At 39.4% G+C, this 12,261-nt stretch overlaps 1 protein-coding gene across 1 annotated transcript in view; it reads right to left on the bottom strand.

Moving 5' to 3' along the window:
- Positions 1-388: 388 nt before the first annotated feature.
- Positions 389-12,261, bottom strand: part of STUM (stum, mechanosensory transduction mediator homolog) — a 78,929-nt gene continuing 67,056 nt past the window's right edge. The window contains exon 2 of the mRNA XM_069069168.1: positions 389-576. Within this exon, the coding sequence (XP_068925269.1) occupies positions 389-576 (188 nt within the window). The remainder of the gene's footprint in view (positions 577-12,261) is intronic.

Raw genomic sequence — 12,261 nt, 5'->3', positions numbered from 1 at the left:
CTGACCATTCTTACCAAGGGGAGAAAAAAGACATTCTGTAATGGGTGAGAAGGGAAGGTTGGTAATGAATGGAAACACTGGCTGACATCTGTTCTATTCTAGCCTCAGAGAAAATGGGGAGAAATCCATCAACAATAAAGTATTTCCTGGAAAGCCTAGTATAGTGTTCTAATCTTACATTAGCATTGCATTGGGGTAGGGCAAATAATTCCCTGAGAACACCAAGGCCCCATGGCAATTCTAAGCTGGTCCATGATTTCAAATCCATTCTGGTCAAATTCCCCACAACTCTGTCTGTCCCTTGGTCTCCCCTACCCTGTGATTTCTTGGCTGAAACCTTATGCCAAGAGATTTGAGAAAGAAGTGAGAAGATATGGCTGTTTGTAAGTTACTTACTGGCGAGAATGACCATATCCATTCCCCAGAATATACTCATGATCCAGCCCACCATGACAATGGCTGTGAGGATCTGAATGAGCGCTGCAGCAATATTCAACCAGAAGACACAGCACATGTGCCTGTCGGGGAGGTCAGTCCGGGCTCCACATAGCACAGTGAAGGCAGAGACAAAGGTACCTGAGAGAAAAAGAGACTATGAGTAATCCATTTGTAGTACAGATAGTTCTCACTTTATATGAATTTGCACTATGCAAATTTGACTTTGTGTGAAGAATTCTGAACGAAATCCACATTCCAATTCTGATTTTAAAATTGTAAAAGTGTCAAGAGAGGCTAAAAGTGAAGATACTGAAGATTCCTTGCAAAAAATAAAATAAAATAAGTAGATTAAAAAAATAATAGAAGGTCCCTACTTGCCAGAGCATATCTTTAATGTAAATGAAACTGGCCTATTTTATCAAAGAATGGCATCTCAAACCTACATCTCAGTGGAGGAAAAAACTATGCCAGGGCATAAAGTTTCAAAAAATAGAGTTATTCCTCTGCTTGGAGGGAATGCATCTGGGACTTGCAAATTAAAACCTGTTCTCCTGGACCACTCAGAAAATCCCAGAGCATTGAAAAGAATCTGCAAAACAACATTTCTGCTAACCCTAAGGCATGGATAACCCTTATCATCGTTGAACAATGGTTTATATACTGTTTCATTCCTAAATCTCAAGAAGTTTTGTAATAATAATGACATTTTTTTAAGATTCTAGGTTATTTTGGATAATGGTCACCCTCCCCCATATGGATGATTTTAATGAAAATGTAAAAGTGGTCCACCTTCCCTCTAACACTATTTCATTATCACAACCTAAGGATCAGGGAGCGATTGCAAATTTCAAGGTAAATTATTTATATACTATGTTTGTCCAAGCAATTGTAGCTTTGGATGCAGTTAAGGACTCAATATTGAGAGATTTTTGGAAGTTCTATAATATTTACCATGCAATCTGGAATATTGTTAAGGCAATATTGGGAAGATGTAACAGAAACACGTATGAAGAGAGTTTGGCAAAAACTATGCCACAGTTAAGTGTGTAACAAGATTGTAAAATTAGCACAAGAATTGGAGCTAGAAGTGGTTGAGAATGATATGGAGGAGTTGATTGAGTTTCATGGAGAACTGTCCAGAAAGAGGATCGTACAGAGCTACTAACTGTCAAGATTGCAGAAAAAGAAAGAGAAGCTTCAAAACCCAAGGTCGAAGCACAACAATTCACAACAAAACAGCCCTCAGAAGCATTTCATCATTTGGGTGAACTTTTTCCTTGTATTGAAAAGATAGATCCAAATGAGTGAAGATTTTTTAAAGTTCAAAGACTAGTTGAGGATAACATTGCTTGCTATTGTCAGATATACAAAGGGAAAAAGAAAGCAAGCCACTGTCCAAATGTCTCTGCATAGTTTCATTAAAAAGTTGTCACCAACCACCAGTGAAAAAGGCTGCAGAGGATAAGGAAGGGGCAACATGCTGCATATCTATGTTAACTTTACTATATAGTACTGTGCATACTTTACCATGAACTTTACCTTTCATTTCATAATTCTATTTATTATCATGGTACAGTATTTAATGTTAGTGTCTTTTATGATTTGCATAAAGGTATTATTTTGCATATGCTTTTGTTATATGGGCTAAGTGGGTGGGTAGGGGCAAATTTGCATTACATAAAAATTGCTTTATGTAGAGGTCAAAGGGTCCATTTATGAAAAGCAAGAACTGTCTGTACTTAGGGTATAACTTCTTCCGCATCGTCATTGCCAGCTAAGTCTAGACTAATTCCTAAAGTCAGTTAGTCTAAAGACCAGTTCACCTAGTAATACATTTGTTATTAAAATTTGTTTTTTTAAGGGGCGGCTAGGTGGCACAGTGAATAGAGCACCTGCCCTGGAATCAGGAGGACCTAAGTTCAAATCTGACTTTAGACACTTAACACTTACTAGCCTTATGACCTTGGGCGAGTCACTTAACCCCAACTGCCCTGCCTTTCCCCCTGCAAAAAGAAAAAAGAAAAAAAGAAAATAAATTGTATTTTTAATATAAAGTCTTATCCAATTTCTAGCATTTCAAACATGGTAAATGGGAAGATAAGAGTAGGCTGAATTGCATTTGAGAAATTGTACAATACTTTTAATGACCCTAATTGACTACCTAAAACAAGTAGTCACATTTTTTTCCTTTTATTTTTTTGGAGGGGGCAAGGTAGGCAATTGGTGTTAAGTGACTTGCCCAAGGTCACACGGCTAGTTTTTGTGCTAAGTGTCTGAGGCTGGATTTGAAGTCAGGTCCTCCTGACTCCGGGGTTGGTGCTCTATTCACTGTGCCACCTAGCTGCTCCAAGCAGTCACATTTTTAAAATATCAATACACCTATAGAGCACAGAATAACACAATCTGAAGGACTAAAGTTGCACATCACTCAAACGGTGATGGAGAAACTGATGGTGAGTGTGTATTGGCTGCAGCATATTAGTAAAGATAATGAAGAAAAGGAAAATTAGCATAAACTCTATTATTCAAGAAATATGTTACTAAAAAATGTGAGCCAGTCACGTAGTAGGAGTGGGGGGTGACCGATGGATAGCCCGTGTGCACTAATAGTATCTACAAAATGCTAAATGGTCCAGCAAAAAGTCCCCAGTATATTGGGTGGAACTCCCATAGTACATTTCCTATGGAGTTATGGACAACAGTCACACAGGATGAGAAAGCACAGAGAGACTACTCACACTAATAAAGACACTTTTGGTGCAACGGATAGAGCACTGGGCCTGGAGTCAGGAAGACAAGTTCAAATCTAGCTTCAGACACTTAGTAGCTGTGTGACCCTGGACAAGTCATTTAACCTCTGCCTCATGGTTTTCTCATTTGTAAAATGATAATAGCACCTACCTCCCAGGGTTGTTATAAAGATCAAATGAATGATATTTCTAAAGTACTTTGCAAATCTTAAAGTTCTATATAAATGCTAGTGTTCCAGCCTTGGAGTCAAGAAAGTTCAAGTTCAAATACTGCTTCAGACACTTACTAGCTGTGTGACCACGGGCAAATTATTTCAGGTCCCGAAGCCTCACTTTCCTCATCTGTAAAATGGGGACAATGATTGCATATATCTCATTGGGTTGTTGTGAAGATCAAATGAGATTATCCATGTAAGGCACTTTACAAACCTGAAAGTACCTTATATGCCATTATTAACAAATTATTCCTATATATGATCAGATAATTTTAACTCTCACTAAAGATTGTTACCTCCTTATTAAATTTTTTTTTCATTTTATCTGCACCATGACATGTGTTTAATTTTAATTTTGCCCATTTTTTAGCACTTTAAGGGATTTTTAAAGCCAATTTTTCTTAGCATGTTTTTTTTATACATTTCTTATTTCTAATAAAAAGTATTTGTCACAGGACCAGAAAGCCAGAAAGAAGTTTCAAGACGATCTAGTCCAATCCCCTCATTTTATAGAAGAGGAAATTGAAGCTCAGATATGCATTTTACCTGGCCAAGGCAGAGCTGGACCTTGAATCTGTGTCTTTTGATACCGATGCCAATAGCCTTTCCACCACTCCAAAGATGTTTTTAGCCCATTTGCAGGTAAAAACAAGAAACTGTATTTTTCATCTGTTGATTGAGAGGAAGTCTGACATAGTAGAAAGAGAAGTAGGTTTGGAGTCAGGAGACCTGGGCTGGATTTCCTGTTCTGCCTTTTATTAACCATGTCACCCTGAGTAAGACCCTCACCCCTCTGGGCCTGAAGGTAGCATTCCCTGGGCCAGTTATGGAGAATGAGTAGGCGTAAGGAGTCAGCTGGAGAGGTCTGAAACCCAAGCTTGTCCTCTTTGTTCTTCTTCCTCATAAACATTTTACTAAAGGCTGGTGTGCTTACATCAGAGACCAGGCATGCTGTTCTAACTCTCTGGATTTTGTCCACCATGTCCCAGAATAAGGACCACACCCCCTTTTCATCTTCCTTTTATGTCTTGTCCGTCTGCCACTATAATGTAAGCTCTCTGAGGACAGAGAATTTCTTTTCACTTGTATTTGTATTCCCAATGCTTATCACACAGTCTGTCACATAGTAAATATTTAAGAAATGCTTCTTGTCAACCTTACTCTCATTGAATTTGGCTTAGGGAGGGAATGACATGCGCACTAAATTGGGTATCTTGCCCTACAGGAGAGTAGGGGGGAAGGGGATGAGAGGGGGGATGATGGAGGGGAGGGCAGCTTGGGGGGGAGGGTAGTTAGAAGCACACACTTTTGAAAAGGGACAGGATCAAAGTAGAGAATAGAACAAGTGGGGGGCGGGATAGCATAGAGAGAAATATAGTCAGTCTTTCACAATATATCCACTATGGAAATGTTTTGTACACATGTGCAACCTATATTGAATTGCTTATCTTCCCATTAAGGGTGGGTGACGAGGGAGGAAGGGAAAGAATCTGGAATTCAAAGTTTTAAAATCAAATGTTTAAAAAATATATTTTTTATTATTATTATTTTTACATGCAACTGGTAAATAAGATATACAGGCACTGGGGTATGGAGATCCCTCTTGCCCTACCAGAAAGTCGGAGAGGGGATGGGGGAGGATATAGGAGAGAGCAGATGGGGGAGGGGTTATACAGTGAGATCACTGTTTTGAAAAGATGGGGAGAAAATTTGTAACTCAAAATCTTGTGGAAATGAATGATGTAAACTAAAAATAAACATAAAATTTAAATTAAAAAAAAGAAATGCTTCTTGACCCGATTTGCCTTGATCAAATGACCTAGAGACTTAAGGATGGCACAAAGACCATGACCCTTTCTGGTTCTGCTTAATATTGATTAGGGTCTTGTACCCTGGTAGAAGGTGAGGACACACCTACTCATACACATCCCATTCCTCTTTTTCTCCAAGTTTGGTATCTATTTTGTAAAGGCAAAAACTAGTACTCTTCAACCAAAAGCAATTTTTGTAAGACTTTTTGGGAGTTCTTCAAACCATGCAGTCAGGAAAACATGGGTTCAAGCTCTACCCCAGGCATATATGTGTGGCCCTATTACTTACTTTCTCAGTGTTTCGTTGTTGTTGTTGAGTCATTTTTCAGTTATATCCTAATCTTCATGAACCCATTTAGGGTTTTCTTGGCAAAGATACCAGAAGTGGTTTGCCATTTCCTACCCCAGTTCATTTTACACCTGAGGAAACTGAGGCAAATAGGGTTAAGTGACTTGCCCAGGGTCACATGGCTAGTAAATGTCTGAAGTTGGATATGAACTCAAGTCTTTCTGACTCCAGGACCAACAATCTATCAACGGTGTCACCTAGATGCCTTCTCAATGTTTTAGGCAACTCTGTGCAGAGAAGGTATAGATTTGCATTAGTAAAGGGAGATTGCTTGTTCTGAATTCCTTATACCAAGGAAATCATAGTCTATTTCCCCTCCCCCTTCCCCTTCTTATGTGGGGGCATAATTTATTTCTGAAAAAGGCAAGAACAATTAAGTTGATGTGCTGCATAAACTTAGCACCTACTGAATACCTAGCAAGACATGACTTGGTGGCTAGAATTCTATATCAGAATTGGAGTGACAGATGACAAATTCTCACACTACAAATACAGACCTCAAAATATCCTGCAGAACTCCACAAAATAAGCGGTCCTGGAACCTCACCATGATCACAGACTGAACTATTTCTTGCAATTTCCCAAACTTAACACTGACTCATAAAAACTGAAGAACAACATTTTGAATAGATATCACCATCTCAGAGACTCATATTATGCAAGCTACATGGAATGAAGAGCTTTGAAAATACAGTGACTTGTCCGAAGAGATCAAAATCATGGGAAAATAGGACAAAGTCTATATCATCTGTCTAACTCCTAGAATTATGTCAGGGATATTTCAAGTGAGCCTACAGAAGATAAGTGTACACCCTAATACTTTTATTCAGCTATAAAAAGCAGTTATTTATCAGTTTATGCAAGAGTCTATAGGATATTGAATATAAAGGAAAAATAGTAGTATAGCTACATGTCTCAGGATGATTACTATCTGAATAACATGGGAAAAGAGAAAAAAGAAGGAAATGAGCATTTATTAATCATTTAATATATGTAAGGCACTGTGCTAAGCACTGGGGATACAAATATAGGTAAAAATATACAGTCTGTGCCCTCAGTGAGCTTATATTCTAAGGGGGGAAGACAACACACAAAAAGGAGTTACAAAGGGGGAATAGTTTGGGGAATGAAGGTACTCATCTACTCCTGTTTGCAGATGAAGTTGTACTGTTTGCTTCAGACCCTGGAATACTGCAAAGCCTCTTAACTAAGATCTATAACTACTCAAAAGAGTTTGGCTTAACTATCCACACAGGAAAAATCAAGTGGATGCAGAATGGCTATTATCTAGACTATGTTGTGTAATATTATACATAACATGTGGTGTATTATTATATCTCTTATATTACATACAATAGTACATGTAACATTATACATTATTATGTACATACAACATTATACGTTATTATATGTAATATATATAACATAAAATGTATAATAGTATATACAAAATATTATAACAAATATATGTAAAAATTTCCAGGATAAGAAAATAGTACAGGAATGATTTTGAAGATATATATGTATGTGCATAGATGTAGGCAAATAATACACACACATACACACACACATACACACATACATTGGACAGATATTGACTGCAGATAGATAGGCCCAGAACTAAACATGAGGAGGAGAGTCATCTACATTGCCTGTAGGAAACTGCAAAGTTCTCTTAATGATCCCAAAGTTCTCCCTGAAAAAAGGTTCATATTTTTAATATCAATATTCACCTGTTGTGTGGCAGGGCACATTGAAGCCAGCTCAAGGCTCCTAAGCTGATTGTTAAATTTTAACATGAGCATTTTGTTGTTGTTGAGTTGTGTCTGACTCTATAGAAGTCTATGAATTTTGGTTTATTTGTTTGTTTTTTTGGCAAAGATATTGGAGTGGTTTACCATTTCTTTCTCCAGTGTATCCCTATTTTATAGACAAGGAACTGAGGCAAATAAGGGTTAAGTGACTTGCCCAGGGTCACACAGTTAGGAATTGTCTAAGGTCGCATTTGAACTCAGATCTTCCTGACTCCAGGCCCTGTGCCCTATTCACTGACTGTCCCACCCAGCTACCACTAAGCATTTACACCTTAGAAATCGACAAATGCTACATATCAGGGTTTGATTTATTGTTTTGTTGATTGTCTAGATGTAAGAAAGCAATGGAAAAAATGTTAATAAAGCAAATTAAACTTAAAAATGTCATGTGTACATTTTTTCCCTAGAGAGATGATTGTTAAACATTTACCAGCAAACACTTGAGTATTATTCTACTTCAGTCTCCAAAGAATTCATCCAGAGGGCACTGGAGTGTGGGCAAATGATGGGTGTGAAGAGACTGTAATACCTTCCAAGCAAGGAATCACAAAGGAAACTCAGAGTAAAAGATATCACCAAAGAAGTATTTGACAGAAAAATTGTGAGGGGCTTGACACTGGGCAAGAGCAAGGGACAGCAGGTAGAGAACCTGTGTTCTGTTATATCCTCTTGATGCTGAAAGCAAGAAAGGATCCCAGCACATTGGATAACTAATTTGCTACCCCATGTGGCAAACTGATAGGAAGACATGGACAAGTGTCACAAACAATGGGCAAAACATTTATTGGGATAGCTAGGTGGCACAATGGATAGATCCTGAAGTCACGAGGACCTGAGTTCAAATCCAGCTTCAAACACTAGCTGTGAGACTTTGGGTAAGTCACTTACCCCCGATTGCCTAAAAAAAAAACCCAGAAAACATTTCTTAAGTCTCTACTATAGTGCCAGGCACTGTACTAAACGTTGGACAACCAAAGGAGGGGGGGAAAAGACAGAAGACAGTCTAATGCAGGAGTCAACACACAAACAAGCTATATACAAGATAAATCAACAGACGAAGCTTTAGTAGGAGCTACATCAAAGTGAATTAAGATGTTCATGGCCTCAAGGACTCAGAACCTGGCTGGAGAAACACACAAAAAGAACAGCAAAAGATCATACATTTACAGCTGGAAGGGGACTCCAATTAGCCCATTTTACAGGTGAGGAACTAAAGTCCAGGGAGGCAGAATTTGAACCTAGGGCCCCCCAATTCCACGATCTGCTCTCTGGCCACTGCTGCCTCTCAGGGGCATCACACACACATAGCCATTTGTATTTAAAATATTTGACTACTGTGATGAGTTTACTCAGGCCGAAGTTTGGCGCTACATTATTTATGGAGAAAGGGTTTGTTAAGCAAATTAATAGCGTTAGTAATTACTTTAACCTACAAAGAGACACCGGATTTGAAGGATTTGAACACATTAATTGTTTCTTTTCATATAGATGCTCCTAATTTTAAAGGTCTTAGCTATTCGTTAAAGCAGAGCCATCCTGACCCCTAGTTGTTAATAGTTCAGTAATGAGTGATGATGTACTTGAAAATAATAAAACTGCATTTCTTCTCAAATGTGCTAGAACTCTGACTTTTCACGAATTCTGATGGTTTCCCTCGCTGATTAATCAGTGCTGAGTTATCAAGGCCTGACTGCCTGGGATAAAAGAGGTGCCAAGGCCTTCTTACATACCGTTTTTGACGCTAATACTAAAAATGGTATATCTTTCTGTAGCATTTTAAAGTTTGCAAAGCTGTTTCTTCGCACCATCCATGGTAGGGGGAGGAGGTAATTAGTTCAATTTTACAAAGGAGACAGCTGAGGCTGACAGGTGCCTCATGACTTGCCCATGACCTAATAGATGTCAGAGATGTCATTTGAGCTGAAGTAGACTTGTCTTGAAATACAGGACTCTGGATACTGCCTCATGTTGTCATTCTCTGCTAGGCAGCACAGAGGATAGACCTGAAGATCGGAAGACTCTTCTTCATGAGTTCAAATCTGACCTCAGACATTTCTTAGCTGTGTGACTCTGGGCAGGTCACTTAACCCTGTTTGCCTCAGTTTCCTCATCTGTAAAATAAGCTGGACAAAGAAATGGCAAATCCCTCCAGTATTTTTGCCGAGAAAACCCCAAATGAGGTCACAAAGTTATAGACACAACTGAATAACAACAAAAGCTTTGTGACCCTGAGCAAATCATTTAACCTTGGCCTGCCTCAGTTTCCTTGACTGTAAAATGGGCATAATAATATCTCGCTGGGCTGTTATGAAGATCAAATGTGATAATATTTGTCAAATGCTTAACACAGTACCTGATACATAGTCGACATTAAAATTCTTGTTTCCTTCCTTCCAAGTAGGCCAGAGCAGCTAGAGCATGGAGGAGAATTAAGACTGAAATGGTAGGAAGGGATGATGAGGTCATGAAGATCTTCAAAAGTCAAACAGTGGGTTGTGTAGAAAGTTAATGACTCAGAAGGCAGAAAGATAAATTCGGACCCCAGGATCCCCAGAAGACAAAAGCTGAGCTGGAAGCCCTTTGAGAGAAGAGGTGTGGGTTTAGCTTTGAAAGGCGTGTGACTCGGCCAGACTACCAGTCTTATCCTGCCATCTTCAGGACTGATGTTCATTTTTTATTTTTGCCTTTTCCCAGAAGAGAAGTCTCATCGCCTGACATTGGGTTGAGACAAGAAAGTAGACAGGATGAAGGAAAGAGGTATTTGCAAATGCCTTCTACCAGGAGGAGAAGACAATTCTCAGTTCCTCCAATGGGACATCAGACTGATTATTTTGCCTGGATGGGTAGGCTGATTGTTGTTGGTAATTAAATTTAATTAATGGCTCAGGGTTTTGCATCAACCTTTTGCTGATTAGTCCATCTTCTCCCTTCAAGGACACCGTTGCCTACATCACAACTTTGCTATTTAAACTCTGTTATTAAGGTTATACCACTTTACCTTCTCTGGGCCTCAGTTCTGTCATTTGTAAGACAAGGGGCAGCTGGGTGGTACAGTGGATAAAGTGCCAGCCCTAGAGTCAGGAGGACCTGAGTTCAAATCCAGCCTCAGACATTTATTAGCTGGGTGACCCTGGGCAAGTCACTTAACCCAATTTATCTCAATTTCCTCATCTGTAAAATGAGCTGGAGAAGGAAATGGCAAACTACTCCCATATCATTGCCAAGAAAACCCCAAATGGGGTCACAAAGGGTTGGACACAATTGAAACAATTGAACAAACAACAAAGACAAGGGAGTTGGATGAGATTATAGATCTGGGGTTAGAAAGGACCACAGGGGTCCTCAATTCCAATCCTTTCTTTTACAGATAGGGAAATTAGGGTTCGTAGAGGTTAACTGGCATGCCCAAGGTCACACAGGTAGTAACTAACAAGGTTGACCTATATTTCACCACTGGACCCAGATGGCTCTGGAGGACACAGTGAGGCTGGTGACTTTGCACAACCTCCCTCACTTAAATCCCCTTTACTTGCATGTCACAGCATCACCTTCCTGACTTCATGGTTCTCTTCCAGAATGAAGGATAAACAATGACAGCCCCACCCCCACTCCATTGAACCCTTCCTGGAATAAACAAACACAGTCTGCCGGTGAATTCAGCATCTCATCCCTATGATCCACTTAACTCCCCAGAAAAAAAAGTGGAAAAGATCATGTTCCTTCATCAGTCTATCAGGACCAAGGTTGGTCACTGCAATACATCTGAATCTGGGCATCCTTTATTGTTATTTTCACATATGTAATTGTGGTCACTATCACAGAGGCAGCTAGGTAGCGAAGAGGATAAGATATTGAACTTCGAGTCAGAAAGATCTGAGTTCAAATCCTGTCTCAGACACTTATTAGCTATATGACCTTGGTTAAGTCACTGAATTTCTGTTGGCCTCAGTTTCCTCAACAATAAAATGAGAATCATAATAGTACCTATCTCCCAGGGTTGTTGTGAGGATCAGATGAGGAACTGTTTGTACAGTGTATAGTACAATGACTGGCACATAGTAGGTGTTTAATTAATGCTTGTTCCCATTTCCGTAATCATTTTGTGTTTTGTTCTCCTGGTTCTGATTCATTTCATTTTGCTTCTATTCAGACAAGTCTTCCCACCAACATGACCTTTTAGCTCAAGGTACAGACAGGTAGTTAGGCAAACAAAGACAGTGGTGGTTATTTTCTCCTTTGAAAAAGTCAGCATCTGTTTCCTGTGGATTTCCAAGAGTATCTGACAGCCTTAAGAAATTCCTCTGGGAGGATTTACAAAGAAAAACAAACACCTGACTAATATTCCATTAATGTGTAGACCAGAATTAAAAAACTCAGGGGATGGGTGCTCCAAGACAGATCCTGCTTTGTCGGAACATTGCTGGGATCCTGGGTAAATAGAAAAGCTCTTGGGCTGATGGTGAAACCCAGCATTAGCTAGCCAATCAATCATTCATTTAATCAACAACCATTTAATAAGTGCCCACTGAGTGCCAGACATGGTGCTAGACACTGAAGGTACAAGGACTAAAGTGAAATGGTCCTTTTATTGAAATGATATATAGATATATAAGTATGTGAAGGGAAGGGTGGGGGAGATGTCCAATAAATAAGGCACAGATCTTCTGAGCATGTGTGGGTGTTCTCTGACTCTTACCTCTCCACTTAATGTGCAGTGATCAGAGGCATTTTGGTTGGCTGCTTAGGTCAGATGGAATATGTAGAAAGGGCTGTGATGGAGAAACTTTCTTTGCTCACTGTTGGCCACAAGGAACTAAAAGACAACTTTCTGAATTCTGGAGGGTGGGGGAAGGGAGGAAGAGCATCCTTCCCCCCACCAGACAG

Source organism: Petaurus breviceps, unplaced genomic scaffold (assembly GCF_028583685.1).
Source record: "Petaurus breviceps papuanus isolate PSGF00001 unplaced genomic scaffold, PetGlider_PUasm1.0 90778, whole genome shotgun sequence".
Taxonomy (NCBI): Eukaryota; Metazoa; Chordata; class Mammalia; order Diprotodontia; family Petauridae; genus Petaurus; species Petaurus breviceps.
The sequence above is the reverse complement of the archived record's forward strand: the minus strand, read 5'-3'. Positions and strand labels throughout refer to the sequence as shown.